At 41.0% G+C, this 17,791-nt stretch overlaps 1 protein-coding gene across 1 annotated transcript in view; it reads left to right on the plus strand.

Annotated features, from left to right (window-relative positions):
* Window positions 1-1,637: 1,637 nt before the first annotated feature.
* The window catches only part of LOC132472335 (mucin-5AC-like), a 35,875-nt gene continuing 19,721 nt past the window's right edge, over window positions 1,638-17,791 (plus strand). Inside the window, exons 1-28 of the mRNA XM_060071918.1 lie at window positions 1,638-1,768; window positions 2,112-2,373; window positions 2,631-2,745; window positions 3,708-3,792; window positions 3,926-4,032; window positions 4,174-4,417; window positions 4,858-4,983; window positions 5,252-5,369; window positions 5,540-5,681; window positions 6,092-6,202; window positions 6,390-6,459; window positions 6,829-6,966; window positions 7,105-7,269; window positions 7,545-7,639; window positions 8,888-9,014; window positions 11,122-11,377; window positions 11,701-11,753; window positions 11,908-12,008; window positions 12,244-12,395; window positions 12,664-12,802; window positions 13,054-13,161; window positions 13,313-13,489; window positions 13,595-13,834; window positions 14,273-14,429; window positions 14,876-15,004; window positions 17,136-17,286; window positions 17,385-17,428; window positions 17,505-17,720. Coding sequence (XP_059927901.1) covers window positions 1,690-1,768; window positions 2,112-2,373; window positions 2,631-2,745; window positions 3,708-3,792; window positions 3,926-4,032; window positions 4,174-4,417; window positions 4,858-4,983; window positions 5,252-5,369; window positions 5,540-5,681; window positions 6,092-6,202; window positions 6,390-6,459; window positions 6,829-6,966; window positions 7,105-7,269; window positions 7,545-7,639; window positions 8,888-9,014; window positions 11,122-11,377; window positions 11,701-11,753; window positions 11,908-12,008; window positions 12,244-12,395; window positions 12,664-12,802; window positions 13,054-13,161; window positions 13,313-13,489; window positions 13,595-13,834; window positions 14,273-14,429; window positions 14,876-15,004; window positions 17,136-17,286; window positions 17,385-17,428; window positions 17,505-17,720 — 3,907 coding nt within the window. The 5' untranslated portion in view covers window positions 1,638-1,689. The remainder of the gene's footprint in view (window positions 1,769-2,111; window positions 2,374-2,630; window positions 2,746-3,707; window positions 3,793-3,925; window positions 4,033-4,173; window positions 4,418-4,857; window positions 4,984-5,251; window positions 5,370-5,539; window positions 5,682-6,091; window positions 6,203-6,389; window positions 6,460-6,828; window positions 6,967-7,104; window positions 7,270-7,544; window positions 7,640-8,887; window positions 9,015-11,121; window positions 11,378-11,700; window positions 11,754-11,907; window positions 12,009-12,243; window positions 12,396-12,663; window positions 12,803-13,053; window positions 13,162-13,312; window positions 13,490-13,594; window positions 13,835-14,272; window positions 14,430-14,875; window positions 15,005-17,135; window positions 17,287-17,384; window positions 17,429-17,504; window positions 17,721-17,791) is intronic.

The following is a 17,791-nucleotide window of genomic DNA, read 5'->3' on the forward strand; positions in this document are numbered from 1 at the left end:
CCCCCCTTCACTGTAAAGCGTCTTTGATTGTCTAGAAAATAAATATAAATTCAATCCATTATTATGTGTATCTATGTCCTTCATACACTACAGTCATATAAATCATCAATGACTGTATTCTATTGGTAAATGAATCTAATTTATAAAGCACTTTTCTGATCTGTAGCCACTCAATGCAATTTACATTAGTACCTATCAGTCATCCATTCTTACACACAATCATGACTCACTCAGCTTAGGTGTCATCTCGACATTTGGTTAGAAGGAACCAGGAATCTAACCTTAAGGGTGCACGACGACCTCCTCTACCTCTTGAGCTACTGCCATCCTATTCAGTGTTTATGTTTATGAACTACCCAGACAACGTGGAGGTCCAGACTCTCATGTTCCGCTAATGAGGGCTTTGTTCAGGTCTGTCCAAAGAAATTTGCAAATGGCTGTGCTACTATGTCCAACTCATCATAAATGCTGAAATATATCAACATCTCCTTCAAAACTCATCCACAATTTTAATTTTGTTGTTATTTGATGCAAAGCACCTTTACCATCATCATTAGATTAAAACCTGGAAATATTTGACAAGTAGCCAGTACCACTACAATTTCAGGTCACACCCGCTGTGAGACCTACCCACTATCTATATTTGGGTGGACAGTAAAACAATACTAATGGATCCATAATTGTGTGCTGTTCTGTGAACAAGAAGAAGTAATCTCAAGCTTTCCCATTTACGCTGAGTCATATTGCTTATATCCATTGAATGTGTTAGACTGATAACAAAACAATAGTGCCAACTGTTAATCTGTTGTGGGATCTGAACACGCCTCGCAAACTCTTTAGCTTTTATCATATGAGTCAAAACATGATCTAGTAAAACAAATATAAACAGAGAAACCACTTGTGGAAAGTGTGCGTGACATTTTTAATTGTCCAAGGCAGTTTATCAGTTCTGCCCTTGACTACTCATACGTAATATCAGCATTAGCGTAGTCTATTATACTCACAAGTTAAAACTGATTATTACTTTGGGTGTTGGATAATATGTCGGAAAAGCGTGCAATGAAACTTTTTCGGCACACGCTAGGTTCAACTAATGAAACAAAGAAAAGGTTAACTTCTGGAAACTTTCAAAATAAAACAATTATTTTAAATGTTCAAACTTTATGAATCAAATAATGTAAACGAAGAAGTTTACTTTGAAGATGTCAATGTATTGAATGAAACGTACAGTTTCTGGACGGTATCTTCATGGTTGAATGCACTTAATATTAGTTACTCTGGACCTTAGTGTCAAGCTAAATAAATCTCATATAATGTAACCTTGTATCTGTTTATTCCCAGAAGAACACAACAACATATTGAAATTGCCTACATCCTTGTATCCACCCTGCCCCTCCCTCCTGCCTCCTGCACAGGCCAGAGGAGACGTCTCAGCGTCATCACCAAATTAGAGATCCTCGTCATTTGTCACTGGTGGCACAAGCCTTGGGTTTGGGAGTGGGTGTGGCGGGGCAGCGATTGGAGAGAGCAGAGAACAATTGAGGCGAGAAGGTAGGAGGAAGAGGTGTGAGCGAGGGAGGGAGGTTATGGGCGGGTAGATGTTGCACCTGTCTAATGTTGAGACATTCCATTGAGGTATAAAGACCTGGCTCTGCCTCCCCGTCTTCCTCAAACCTAACTGTGGTCGCGATGTACCACAGGTTCAAAATGGCAAACGACTGGCTGCTCTGGCTGACACTTTCAGCAGCGTTTGCATCTTCTTTTAGCGGTAGGTTTCTCTGCAGGAATTGAAGGGGTACAATGCCAGATAGGAAGCTTGGAAGAAATACTAGGATTTGAGAATTGACGCAAGAGTGGAACTAGTAGCAACTAGTAGTAATGGTGGTGGTTATTAGTGTTGTTCTGTGTGATAGTGGAGGTATTGTGTTTAAGATTGTGGATAGGATTGCAGGATGGAAGCCAGTTCTCCACTGCTTTTTGCCTAAATTTTCTTTTCGGGGGTAGTGATGATTCTTCAATGTGAACGAATATCTATGGAATGGGCTTGATAATGCATTCATGCTGTGTATGCTGAACACCTCCACAAGCTATGTTCTCTCCTCCCCTTCTAGGCCAAAGCCCCGTTCACAATGGCCAGGTTTGCAGTACTTGGGGCAACTTCCACTTCAAGACATTCGATGGGGACCTCTTTCAGTTGCCCTCAAGCTGCAACTATGTCCTGACGTCTCTGTGCGGTAGCAGCTTCCAGGACTTCAACATCCAGATGAGGAGGCAGCTGGTCGATGGAACGCCCACCATCAGCAGTGTGGTCATGAAGCTGGACGGCATGGCGGTGGAGCTATCCAAGGGCTCCGTAGTCATCAATGGCGAGACGTAGGTTCTTACTCCATCAGAGTTAGCAGGCCATTTTTGTAAAATAAACATTCATTGGTGTATGGCGATTGATAGACCGCGTTAAGCGAGGAGGAGGCTCACAGTATATAGTACAGTAATGCACACGCCAAAGGGCCATTACAGTATGTGTTAGTTATGTCATGTGGGAAATGGCTCACTTTCTAATGATTTATTTCAACAGGCCTGAGAATGAGATTTAAATAGGATGTGCTTGATATTTCTCTTTATTCCTCCAGCGCAATTTTGCCATTCAGCCAATCAGGAGTCCTCATTGAGAGAACGACCACCCACATCAAAATCAAAGCAAAGTTGGGACTGAGTGCCATCTGGAATGGGGAAGATTCCTTCCTGGTAGGAAACTAATAATTATAGCAACGTGATACAATAAGATTATATTATCTGCCCGTTGCTGCTGCAGAGAAGAATATGCATATTGTACGTCAGAATTCAAGGGAACCCAGAATTTCCGTTTTAGATACCAAGACTAGAATACTCTTAGTCCAGTTTCAATGATGAATCTTTCTGTAAACCTAATATGAGTAAACCAGATAGATCGCAGGTTAGTTCCAAGATAACATAGCCCACGCCTGCAGTGACAACTTCTTTCTATCTTCATTGGTTTAGATCATTTGGTTCATGGCAACAAACACCTTTGTGTAAGAGCGAGTTAAACTAAAACTTGGTCTACTTGCCCGGTTGGCTATTGTTCAAATTCCCAAAGATCCACCCCATGTTATATCGAAAAGTAATCCAAGTTATATAGTTTGTCCTCGATGATAAAGACCTATACATGTCTCTTGTCTAAATTGAAGTAGATTGATTAATATGATGACACACTTAAAGGTGACAGATCCATCCTTTATTATATTAGTAATTGTAATCACCTCTGGGATTGTCTGTTTCGAGTTTCACTGTATGAACCGGCCTCTGTATGAGCCACTATCTATTTTAGAAGTTGTCAGCTTAGTTCAGGAGGTAGAGCGGGTTGACTTGTAATCGGAAGGCTGCTAGTTCAATACCCAGCTCCTCCTAGCCGAATGTTGTATCATCCCTGAACAAGACATCTAAACCTAACTAGTGATGTGTTGTATGTAGCCTTGCATGGTTGTGGCTTTGGTTAAATGCCCTAAATGGAAATGTAGAAAGCTGCCCTAATTCGTCATAAATGACCAATCAGGGGAATGAAGCAGTGTTCTTTTAATCTCTCTCCTTACAAATTTTACATTCAGAACATGAAACATATTTTGTTAAATTGGACGTCCAGCTTCTTAAAACAAGCCCCCCGGTGATGAATATGTTGCTTTGCCATACAGGTCGAACTAGACACAAAGTACAAGAATCATACTTGTGGTCTTTGTGGAGACTTCAACGGTATGCACGATGAGTTCTACAGCCATGGTAAATGTTTTTTGACTTGAAATTCGAATCCATCTTATGTTGTGATATTTCCAATGATCATTAATGGAAAAAGATCAATCAAACATCAATATTAACGCATATCAACGGCATGTTTCTCTCAACATATCCAAAGCTATCAAGATTTCCCCTCTCGAGTATGCAAGCTTCTGGCAAATGAACGGCCCAACAGAGACCTGCAATGACTATGAACTGGTTCCCGTGGATAAATGCACTAACATGGTAAGAGCACACACCAGCTCACAAGTAGCTGAACCCTAACTCATCACAAAGGATTCAATAAAAAAACCTATATCTGAACAAGTTTCCCGAACGATTGATGTTGTTAATCATCAACCTGTAACTCGACACTCTTCCCTCCAGAGCTCTCTCTGCGAGCAGATATTCGCAGGGCCAGCCTTCACCAGCTGCCAGGGTCTGATAGATGTGGCCTCGCTCGCCAGTGCCTGTGTGGCTGATATCTGTCACTGCAGCAGCAGCACTACCAACACCAGCACAGAGAGCAAGCCCAACTCCCTGTGCCTCTGCAACACACTCTCTGAGTTCTCTAGACAGTGTGTTCATGCCGGCGGAAAACCAAACCAGTGGAGGACCCTGGAGTTCTGCTGTAAGGACCACTTTTGAACAAACTAGAACAGATTTGGGAGGAAGGGCAATCTACAAAGGGTGTTTATCTGAGAATAATCCAACATGATAGGTTTCCATTTCCAACTGCCGGATTGTTAGCCTTACATTGCCAAATCGCAAATGCAAACCAGTCTCCAACCCATTCAATTAAATTGTTTAGACCTACAACCAATTAGAGCAATAAAACGTGTGATAAATCAGCGGCAGCCATCTTGATCGTTTATGGAAATGCATCCATGGCGCTCCAAAGGGGCGCTCCTAATAGACAGAATTTGCGGCGTTTCCCAAATCTTTTATTTGGAGCAGCTTCAAATTAATCATTCATTGGTTAAATTGTGACTGTCGAAGTGATAGTTTAAATCGATACTAGGTGTGTAGATTTGATGTGAATAACATGGGCATGGGATGATGCTGTTGCAGGGAAGACTTGTCCCTTCAACATGGAGTACCACGAGTGTGGAAGTCCCTGCGCTAACACATGCAGCAACCCGGATGCCAGCCAGACCTGTGACAGCCATTGTACCGATGGATGCTTCTGCCCAGAAGGTCAGCCCACACGCATGCACGTACAACCACAAATAACAATACTTAACATTTACATTTCATAACATTTTAACAGAAAACAATTAACATCAGATAATATGAACGATAAATCACTACAATACATTTGTAATATTATCAACTAAATAGACTATATTCCTTTAACTTAGATCAAGGGATCATCTCTTTACATAGGACTTATGGTCAGCTGTGCACACCATGTATCTACCGTTTCTAGAATGATTGTGTGATGCTTTGTCCTTGTCCTCTTCAGGCATGGTTGTGGACGACGTAACCAACCAAGGTTGTGTTCCACTGAAAAGCTGCCCATGCAGCTACAACGGCAAGACCTACATGCCTGGGGAGTCCTACCCCAGCAACTGCAAGACATGGTACATGACTTCTGAATACCATCCATATCATGTCTTTGCTAATAAGCTACCATCTCAAAAATAACAATTACAATGACAGGAGAGATTCAAGGAATGCGTCTATTGTATTATGTGATCAATCATTAATTTTGCTTGCACGCATGTGTGCCCGTGTGCGTGCGTTTCTACAGTACGTGTCATGGAGGCGGACAGTGGGACTGTAAAGACGGGGAGTGTCCGGGGACATGCTCTGTAGAAGGAGGGTCTCACATTAACACCTTCGATGACAAGGTCTACACCTTCCATGGAGATTGCTCCTATGTTCTGGCCAAGGTATTGAAGATGTGAATGCATGCAGTTCAGAAAATATAACCACCACAAGAAAAGTAACAAAAAATCCTTCCATATATTTATGTTCTGCTTATGAACTTTATGTTATTTGAGTCAACAAAGTAATGTAAATTAACTGTTCTATAAACTGACTACAAAGTCACCATAGACATAGCGTAATCTTGATATAACCATTCTAAACCATTGTTTGGTTGGGATGCAAGATACCACGCATTGCTACAATATTGCTATGAAAATCGACTTTTGCACTACACAGCCTCTGACAAATCCTCTTACACAAATCTACACTGAACAACAAGAAAATAATGAAATGTGAAATTGGGGGGAGTATGTATTTATCAACCCCATAAGATGTCAAGGTGGAGTATGACCAAGTGTGTTTGCGTTTGTAGGACTGCAAAGGAAACCAGTTTCAGATCCAGGCAGACCTGGCGCAGTGTGGACTGACTGATAGTGAGACCTGTTTGCAGTCTGTCACCATAGCCCTCACCGCCGAGAAAACAGTAAGAGAACAGGCAACTTAAAGATACACACTCGCGCACACAACCCCTTTTGTCAGTTTAGTACAGACATAATCCCATCCCCGCTGTGACCTGAAATACCTTTGGTGATGACAGATATGCAAGGATAGATGGATACAAAGATGGTGGGCTAGAAGGCTTCCATCACATCCTCTCTTCTTCCACGCAGGTCATCAGTATCCAGCCCAGTGGCAAGGTGTACGTTAATGGCATCTACTCTCAGCTGCCTTTCTCTGCTGGTGAGACATATATTGTTCTGTGTTGCTACACTTTCCAAGTGGCACTACTTGGCTTCATTGTGTGAAGATTACTCTGACTGACTATGAAATAAATACAAATAAATAATAATAATAATTATAAAAAAAAGAAAAAAAAAGATTTATGCTGATGTTATTTGTAAAGGCCTAATCATCCTCTGTATGGCCAAGGTTAGCAAGGTATATTCCAGACCTAAATGTTATTTTCACTTAAGTGAGAGGTAAGGGAGATTCATAATGGTGATGCTTGATTATAATGTGTAGTGTGAGAGTTTTTACGTTATGAAGGTGTCCTCTCTTGGCAATGTGATGAGACCTAACACAGCTCTGGCTCTTCCTTCTGTCCCCAAGCTGGGATATATGCCTTCAGGGCATCTTCATTCTTCTTGCTGGTTCACACCTCATCTGGCCTGCAGCTGGAGGTCCAGCTTCAGCCCATCATGCAGCTCTACATCACTGTCAACAATGCATACCAGGGCAAAACCTGTGGTTTGTGACCTTTGCCTCTATATCTGTATAATGTTATTAGTGCGTCTTTTTCTTCTATTACACAAACATTCCAGAGCAAAATCCACATATTATATTTAACCTTTTTATTTTTTTATTATTTTGTGTGCTGGTCTGCAGGTCTGTGTGGAAACTTCAACAAGAACCAGGCAGATGACTTCCTTAAGCTGAGCGGCGTGGTGGATGCCACGCCTGTGGGCTTCGCCAACAGCTGGAAGACGCACGCAAGCTGCCTCGACATTAAAAGCAAATTTGAGGACCCATGCAGTCTCAGTCTAGAAAATGGTAGATATTCAAAATGTAACACGAGAAAATCTCTTAAATTATAGTAACTTTTTATTCATCGGCCTAACATACTATCTACAGCCAAATATAGTTCCAACCCTGAGGGAGGCCTTTAATTAATGACTTTATTCAAAGAGAAATAACAACACTGGGACTTTTTGTAGGCCTGTGTATATTTCTTTCACTGAAATAAATAACTTAATTGGCTAACTCCGACCACTTTGGTCCCTTTCTGAATCTCTAACTAGTGTGCATTGTGTATTGCTCCTCTACAGAAAAGTATGCCAAGCATTGGTGCACTCTGCTGACCGACCCTAGCGGTGTGTTCGCGCCGTGTCATCCTGAGCTCAGCCCTGAAACCTACAGATATGTGAGTAGGCCCCAAGCTGCACCATTGCATTTACCACTTCTATTTGCTTTTGTCTTGCGTTGTGTATCTCGTGAGCAACTGGTGTTTTTATTTTCGCTGTATATCTTATTTGTATTGATCGATTACTGCCCTCCATCCACCCTTGTCCTGCTGTTAATTGTTCTAGCAATTAATTTAACAAGTCAAAGGTGCTTTATAAATAATGTTGATTATAAAGTCACCCTTCCTGAGGTGCTTGTATTTTTTAGACTTAGAGCCCCCCAACATTTTGCATCATTTAAAGCAGGAAGTGTTAGAGGCAGATACGGATCTCCTTCCTTCTCAGGGGGAAATGAGGGAATGATGCAAGACCATTAAAAAATATGACAGAGTTCTAATGATACTAAGCTTAATGCAAATGCGTGAGGTGTCCATTTAAAGGGATGCTTCACCAGTTGAGATATGAAGGTTGTATGAATTAAATAATTATATGTATTATAAATGTGAAAAAATTTGAAATCGGTTCATCCTAGCCTGAGAAAAGCTAACGTAACGTAGCCTATGCTCTGCCAATAAGATCGGCTACTTTCGGATAACTACATTGTCACGTTCCCCGGGACTCAAAACTATTGTAGCTAATGTGTTAGTAAAAAACAACAACACTTACTCTATGCTCAGACGTCTGTTTCTCCCAATTCTTCCTGGCTGTATTCTGGCTCGTACAAATAGCCCTGAATGTCCGAATCCAACAATAGAATTTCCAAAATCCCCTTCGGCTGTTTCACATTGCAAATTTGTTCTCTAGCTAAGCCATGAAGAAACATGGCGGACATTGTGTTCACATCTCGTACGTGAGCCCCCGCCCCCCCTCATTCCTTATTGGTGGGCTCACAAATTTGCGGAACCAGTGGTTTGTAGTCCTCGGCCCTTCTAGCAGGCAAGCAAAGCATTACTGAGATGTCGTCAAACGCGTCATTTGACGCCAACTCAGAAAAGCTGGGCCAAGGGAAGACTGGGTTCGACTGAGGGAAAAAAAACTTTATTTATTTATTACATTAGCGATTTTATAATGATAGAACGCCGGTTCTGAATCGGTGAAGTATCCCTTTAAACATTGTATTATTATTATCACATTTTATTTGAGACATATTTGATTGATTTACATATTTATTTAATTTGAAGGGTGGTGGGAGCTTTACGAATTAATTCACAACATCAACAACAGGGACTCACTTCTAAGTGACTTGTTTCTGCATTGTCCTGCTATAGAACTGCATGTATGACAGCTGCAACTGTGAGAACAGCGAGGCCTGCATGTGCGCTGCCATCTCCTCCTACGTGCACGCGTGTGCTGCAGCGGGCATCCAACTCCCAGACTGGAGAAACGGTGTATGTGGTGAGTCCCAAATGTATTTAATAATAATCATAATCATGATTAAAGCTCCAAGGAGCCCAACACAGACCATTAGACCTTTTTGTTTTTGTTATACGGTTGACTTATACGTTTTTTTTAATCAAATAAATAGTTTATGGTAATGTCTCATATCAAACGGCTCCCTTTTAAAATTCTGTGTGTCTATCATATCCACATCCAAATTGTATAGATTTATTTAACATAAACGACATTTAACATAAACGACCCTTATGGAGCAAAGAGCAACGTTTTGGTAAGCAGCATGCATACGGAGAACAGCTGGGTGTCAGATCCATGGAACTAGAAAGAGAGTTTTGAAATGTGTTCGCCACTGGTTAACAGAGCTAGGGTTAGGGTTCGGAGAGCTAATTAGTTTGACGTTCTTCTCCACCAGAAACATCTGCAAAGGCACAGTAGGGTGCATATTGTAGAGATCTGATATCACTCTGAAACATAGCTCTCCGTTTTCTGCCTATTATTTCACAATTGAACATCAAGGGGAGGGTATAAAAAAAGAAATGTTCACAACTCAACAAGGAGACTGTGTTTGTTGCTTGCTCGTCTAATCCAAAGTAGTCCAGGCGGGTAAACAGAATATTTGTAAATTCATTTTCAGACGCGTTTGTCTGCAAAACATCAGACATTATGAATATCCCACTGGCCAAATGTGTACATTTGCGGTGGTCTATCCAAGCTTATTTTGCGTTTCTGCGCATGCGTACATTTGGCAAAGCATGACACTGATAATATTCAGGGTTTTGCAGTCAAGGATGCTTAAAAGTAATATTGTGAAGGAGGCAGTATGTTTGCGCTCTTTTTATAAATAAATTCAGATAGTAAGTTAGCTAAAATCGCCCTAATATTGGCCTGGGAAAAACAAGTTGTCAATCACCCCTACAATTGCCAACATGTAATCCGATCCCAAATTGGCACAAGCCTAGACTGGTGATCGTCTTCAAACTTACATGACCATGAGCCAAAAGGGTGGGGCGTTTTGCTTCTTTTAAATCTTTGGTCTATGGTCCTGGTCCTATTTGGATGAACTTTAGCCTGGTTCATCTTGAACCATGTTTCTTCAAGTACACCAAGATTGGTGACGATTGCCCTAACTTAATCATACCTTTTGGCACCTAAAGGTGATAGGGCAAATTTGGCTGTCCGGTGGCAATGTTGTTGCAGGTGATGGGTTCCTTAGGGAAATTGTTTTACTTTTTTTCCGTTGGGATAGACAAATTTCATGAAAGTTTCATGAAAGGTGAAATTGGATTTTCAGTCGATCGCTAAAGCACCCCCTATGTCCCAATCAAGATACATTCAGAAGCAACTGATCATGACCCATGTGCCTTTAACTTCACCACGTTTGGGGAAGATTGGGTTGAGATAACCCTGCCTTTTGTCTCCTTTAATTCGATTTTCATAGTTCATAGCTTTTGATACGAAGTTGTTCACCAAAAGGGGGACTCATATGTGAGAAAACCTTCATTACTAAGTCAAAGGGGTCAGGAGCTATGCTTGTTCAAAGTTTTTATTTTCAGAAGATTGCTATAGTGCCACCATTGGCCCAATCTTTTATTTCAGTGGCCATCTAAGGTCACTGTTCCGCTGTGGAATTTTTCTCAAAAAACAACACTGGGTAGGTGTTTTTGGCAGAATAATAATAACCACAATGACAAATATAATAGGGTGCCTCGCACTTTGTGCTAACCCCCCCTAATATATAATTTATAATAAAAATAATGCATCACCGGTTTCTGACACAGGCAGGGCATAACCATTGCTAAAGCTATACCAAACGAGTTGTCTGGTTGAGGAGGAATGTACTTGGAGAGAGGCTTGAAGGGAAGGGTGGGATTTTGTTGGTTCTAGCTTCATCTGTCTGGATCTCGAAACTGCCTTACATATCTTTAACATCATTACTGCTGTATTAGAAAGCTGTGTTTGAATGTGTGTGTTTGCTGTATGTTGGCATGTTAACGATTTAATCGTTCAGTAGTGGGGAATGTATGTCATGATGATGATGATGACGGCTAGAGAAACACAAGAGCAAAAGAACAATGTCGTCGTCTGATCTCTCTCTCTCTCTCTCTAGGCAAGTATGCCACCACCTGTAGGGCCAGCTTGGTCTACAGCTATGACATCACTCAGCAAAGCCGCACGTGTCGTTGCCTCAGCCAGGCTGACCCCACCTGCCATCTGACCTTCTCCTCTGTGGATGGTTGTACTTGCGCGGAGGGCTTGTACCTGGATGACACAGGAAAGTGTGTGACTGCTGATGGCTGTCCATGTTACGACAAGGACTCTGTGGTGCTGCCCGGGAAGGTTATCAACAAGGACGGCGTTGTGTGGTATGGTTAATTAATAGCTCATGTCTATCATCAACCCAACATTATTTATAAAGCAAATAAGAAACAATCCAAGTACATAAATTTGATTGAAACCATGTGGTACAATAGATAATCTCTCTTTCTCTCTCTCTCTCTCTCTCTCTCTCTCTCTCTCTCTCTCTCTCTCTCTCTCTCTCTCTCTCTCTCTCTCTCTCTCTCTCTCTCTCTCTCTCTCTCTCTCTCTCTCTCTCTCTCTCTCTCTCTCTCTCTCTCTCTCTCTCTCTCTCTCTCTCTCTCTCTCTCTCTCTCTCTCATACGTCTGATGGGCTCTTTTTTTAATCTAGTTCCTGTAAAGGGGGCAAACTCAGCTGCATTGGACAGCTTTACCAAATGCCAAGTGAGTTTAACAAATAAAATACAAGCAGACACACACATAAACCTTCTGTACTATAATTTGAAAGACCAATCAAATAGAACACCTGAGAGTGTCCAGTGAAGGGTATACAATGTGTGAAGAGTTTTAATCATGGGAGTATTTTGATGCTTTGTAGCTTGCGTGGCCCCAATGGTGTTCTTCAACTGCTCCACGGCGGGCCCTGGGGCCAAGGGAACCGAATGCCAGAAGAGCTGTGCCACTCTGGACATGGCCTGTGTAAGATAGTCTTCCATTCCATAATACTGCTACCTGAAGAGTCCAGACCCAGAGGGAACTTATTACCAGAAAGTCTACTTCCGTAGGAATGCCCAGGCTCTGTGCCGTATCTACTAAGAAGTTATGTTATAACTAATTAAGACTGCTGGATTCGAGATTCACTTGTTTAATATGCATATATTTTTTACTGTGCATGAATGAATTGCAGCTTAATTTTTTTTTATTTCCTATACAGGTGAGCACACAGTGCATTTCTGGCTGCGTGTGTCCAGAGGGGATGGTGTCTGACGGTAAAGGAGAGTGCATCCCAGTGGAGTCCTGTCCCTGTGTTCACAACAGCGCCACATACCAGCCAGGAGATAGCATTAAGATTGACTGTAACACATGGTAAAGAAAGACTTATTAACTACATGGTAAATATGGTTGTCCTTTCAGAGTATGAAGTCCGGGTTTGTTTTTTCCATTTAAATAAAAATTCTTGCAATACATTACCTTGTAACTTATTTTTTGGTATAAAAGCAAGTAGATTAGGGATGTAAATATCCATCTTTTGGTGAAATCAACTGCATTGATTTCTGAGAGGGGTAGATTTATTTTGTTGATTATATTGTGCGTCATAACCTTCATTCTAATTTAACCTGTCTGTATTCCACAGCACATGCAAGCAGAGGTCATGGCAGTGCAGTAATAACCTGTGCTATGGCAGATGTTCTGTCTACGGAGATGGCCACTTCATCACTTTCGATGAGAAGAGCTTCAACTTTGATGGCAGCTGTGAATACACACTTGCTCAAGTATGGGGCATAAATATGATATCAACGAATGATAAGTTATCAACAGATGAGATATAATACATTTGATTTGGTCACACTCACTTTGGAATCATCTTTCTTTTTTTTAGACATCAAAACAATTTTGAGACGCAGAAATATCACAAAGATTACATTGATACCTTTCCAATTAGGAGGATTGTATTTGTACAGGGCCAAAAAAGTGAAGATTACTTTTCGCAATAGCATTGATCTCTTCTGTCCATACTCCTCAGGACTACTGCACAGTGCAAAGCAATGGGACCTTTAGAGTCATCACTGAGAACGTCCCCTGTGGAACTACAGGGACCACCTGCTCCAAGACCATCAAAGTGTTCCTTGAGGTAAAACACTTTTATCCTAATCGACTTGCAATGAATACCGACACAGGTCATTAAGGACCACCACCATATATCATGCCAACCCTCAACTTTACAGTTTTTTCTGTTGCCAAGCCATTGTGAGACTGATTTTGTGTTTTTGTGAATTTCCCAGAACTCAGAGCTTACTTTGACAGAAGGAACCTACCAGATCTCAAATGGAAAAGAAGATGCAACACCGTTCCATATCAGTACTATGGGGATCTACCTTGTCATTGAAGCAAACAATGGCCTCATCCTAATGTGGGACAAGAGGACCAGCATATTTATTAAGCTCAGCCCAGATTGGAAGGTAGCTGAAAGATACAGCAAAGGTTTTTTTTGTCGACTGGGTGTGGACCACTAATGTAGATCTGGCTGACAACTATGAAACTAGTAAGCATGTGTTTGATTACAGGGTCGTGTGTGTGGTCTGTGCGGTAACTACGATGGGAATGCCAATAATGACCTGACTACAAGGAGCAATGCTGTGGTGACCAACCCGCTGTTATTTGGAAACAGTTGGAAGGATTCTGCAAGCTGTCCAAATGCCGTGGCCCCAAAGAACCCTTGTGCTATGAATCCTTACAGGCAGCCCTGGGCACAGAAGCAGTGCAGCATCATACAGAGCACAGTGTTCTCCGGCTGCCACTCAGTGGTAAGATTTCAGTGAAGTAGAGTACTGGTTACAACACGAAACATGCGTTTCCCCAGTTTGCTCTGACATATATAAACAATCCATCATTGATCAATGGTACTAATTGGATGTAGTGTGTATTATTTCGTTGTGATGTAAGCAAAGATTAGTTTTAACGTCTTTGCTTTGAACAGACAAAAGTATGCAATTGTTTAGCAACTGTCAACAAAGCATTTTACAGGGGAGCTCTGAGTCTATCAAATAGCGTTCACCAAGCAGATTCTTTCATCCAATGCAACTTACAGTGAATGTTATATACTTCTATGGTATCAAAGAGCAGGTAGACCTTAGGCCACTCAAGGATGCCTAAAGGTAGGCTTTTGACTCCCCGCTACACTATCCTGCCCCCTGGATAGAAAAGTATAGTCATTGCTAACAAACACCATTATCTCTCCTTAGGTGGATCCAAGTCCTTACTACGAGGCCTGTGTGTTTGACTCATGTGCATGTGACAGCGGAGGAGACTGCGAATGTTTCTGTACTGCTGTAGCAGCATATGCTCAGGCATGCAATGAAGCTGGAACCTGCATACAATGGAGAACCCCTGTGATCTGTCGTAAGTAGCACGTGAAGGCAAAGCAGCTAGACGCGCTCATTTTCATAACCTAGCCCGTTAACTAAAGTTATCGCCTTACAAGAATTCCTTGCCCATCGCGAGCACGTATTCAATACAAAGTGAATGAGAGGCGGGTGCCACACTCTAAGCCACACGTTTGTTTGGGCCGAGCCGTTAATACCAGGTGTAAATGGGGTCTGTGTTTTGGACTGCATGTGTGCATTCGATTACTCCAAACTACTGTGGTATAATGACTTGTGATTGGTCTGACTGGTTTAATCTTGGAGATTATTTTTAGGATGTCTCTAATTTAACATAAAATGCAGTATCAATCGATACTGCAGTATCAATCCAGAATTAGATCTTCAATCAAAATATTAGGCAAAAATGTTGTACTTAATTTATTATACTGTGAAATACTGGCATGAATGTACATATTTTTTCAGCGTTATTCTGTGACTACTATAATCCCCCTGGTGGATGTGAGTGGCACTACAAGCCATGTGGCTCACCTTGCCAGAAAACCTGCCGGAACCCCTTCGGCGGCTGCTCTACACAAATACCTCCCCTAGAAGGTACAAGCTATTCTCTAATTATGCTTTTTAATGCAAAATATATGTTGCATTGCTGCATGCATGTTTTGCATTTCTGAATTCGAGCTCAACATGTTTAAATTCAAATCTCTCGCCCGCTTTTATTGATGAAAAACCTTGTGCATTTTTCAACATGGACCTCATTTTCTAATCATTTTGGGTCTGAAAGAATACCCAATGGAAATGTGCTGCAATGTATTCCGTGGGGGAAAATGGCAATAGAGCCAGTGTGTTTCCGGAAGTAAAAATCCCATACATTTTCTCCATAGAGGTTTTGATGAGAGGCAATAATGTCGTAACCATCCAAAGTATACCTACTACATGCCGTTATATTGTGAGACGATGGAATATGCTCATGTAGAAGCCAAAAGTTAAAGACGTGAACTTGAAGTGAAGTTTTAAGAAAAACATGTTTCATTTGAGACAGCAACTACACTAACCATAATCCTAAAATGTAAAGCAACGTCTTTCATTGGTGGAGCTCGCTGTTAATATGGAAACGTTAATTACACCCGCACAAGTCAAGTCGTCGATGACTGCTGAACGGAACTCGATCGCTTACCACAGCAACCGTGATTTCCTTTAGATCAGGGGTGCCCAACCAGTCGATCACGGTCTACCAGTAGACCGCCGACAGATCCCAAGTCGACCGCGAGGGGAGAAGAAAAAATAAATAAAAATAATAATAATAATAATAATAATTTGCGCGGGACATATACCCGCAAATTCCTATACATTATTCTATACATTATTATGACCGCCAAAGTTCTATACATTATCCCGCTTATTACACGGCTACTTCCCAAAACGAAACAATTTATTTACAATGTATTTGTTACCAGCATTCTTAGTGTTGATCATCAGAGAAATAGTCTGCCCAAGACGTTGACGTCGTCGCTTAGCAACCGACAGCGCTTGGGTTGATACTTATCCCGCTTATTACATTGACAAGTTACCGGACTACGTGCGGAGTGATACCAAAGGCAAAAAGTCATTTTGTTTACCTTGACAGCGGTCATTATTCATCCGTTACCAATGAATTATCAAAAAATAATTCACCGCCTGAAGTTGTGAAGTGCCCATGCAAGTGAACGGAACGTTGAAAAGACCCGTGTAATAACGTAAAATAAGCCCCTTAATGGCGAAGCAAGACCGCTGTCAAGGTAAACAAACAGATTTTTTGCCAGTTTGCCATTTTAATCTAGATTAATCTAGATTAATTTAGGAATTAATCTAGATTATTTATTTTTATCTATGCCCACCACTAGTAAAAATATATGATATAGCACTAGCATTGCTTTTTATTAATTTTGGTAGCATAAATGCTTGGAATACACAATGTGGAATGAACATGTAACTGGAATACGAGTCTGAATTCACATGTATTAAAAACAAGTAACGTTATTATGCAGTCTGGAAGAAAGGAACCTAACATGTCGATGACAACACTATACACTATATGAAACACCATACATACACACACAAACCCATACACACACACATAATATATGACACAACTTGTATTATCAATATAAACAATATAATTTAGTAAGATTGAGAAAATGAATGGGAAATTTACTTCCGGAACTAGAGCTGTTCCAAAAGAGGGTGTTTACTGTTCCGCTCTACACCACCTTGTCAATATACACCCCCTAAAAGTGCTGGTCTTTGGCATTGAACTTCTCAGATTATATTCAGAAATGATGGAAAGGATTTAAGATTTTTCTTAAATTATTTTGATTCTTTATCTTTCACTTTATCAAGGTCCTTTTGTTATTGTGTCGAACCAAGACTTGCTTAATGTGAGACAACAGGAACATTTCCTGCATAATTGCCCCAAAGGGTTACATTGCAGCCCAATTTTCGTAGATTATGGCTGTAGCCTCTCGCTAGAAACAATTCTAAAACTGTTTTCCGCATTACAATTACAATTCTGATGATTTGCCTAAAGATTATAACAAAATAGTGTCCCGGTTAAAAAATCCCAAAGTTGTCCATTGATAGCTAAATTAAACAGAGTCTGTGAAACTCCAACTGACTTTCCTTGCCACCCTCTGATGAGCATTAGCATCATTTATGTCATTGCTGTTGATGTTAATTTCTCCTCACATAGGTTGCTATCCAAAATGCCCTCCTGAGCAGCCATTCTTTGATGAGGACAATATGAAGTGTGTTCAAAAGGACCAATGTGGTTGCTATGATAAGGAGCAGGGCCACTTTAACACCGGTGACACAGTGCCAACAACAAAAAACTGCATTTCATGGTAGGCAGTTTAATAATTTGGAACATCTCCATTTGATTTATCCAAACTTAAAAAACATTTCAATATTTATTTTGTCATATATTTTATTTCCCTGCAAGCTTGTGCAACCTCATGACTATCCAATGCCGCTATGATGTCCAAGGTAAGGGAAGATTCAAGTACGGTATTTTGTAACTGTTCCAGACCAATTGTACAAATAAACCAATCTCCATCTACAGCCTGCACCTGCACATACAATGGAAAGATATATGGAATTGGAGAGACTATCTACAACACAACAGATGGGCTTGGTTCCTGCATTACAGCAGTGTGTTCAAAGAATGGTACCATTGATAGAGATATTTACCAGTGCTCTACAACCACACCAAGACCAACTACCCCTATAGCAACCAGCCACTTGACGACACCATTTACATTTACAACAATCACTTCAGGTAATTGAGAGTTTTAGTCACTTTCTTAAGTATTAACTTTGTAATCAATAGCACTAAATAACCTGGATGTA

This window comes from Gadus macrocephalus, chromosome 14 (assembly GCF_031168955.1).
Source record: "Gadus macrocephalus chromosome 14, ASM3116895v1".
Lineage (NCBI taxonomy): Eukaryota > Metazoa > Chordata > Actinopteri > Gadiformes > Gadidae > Gadus > Gadus macrocephalus.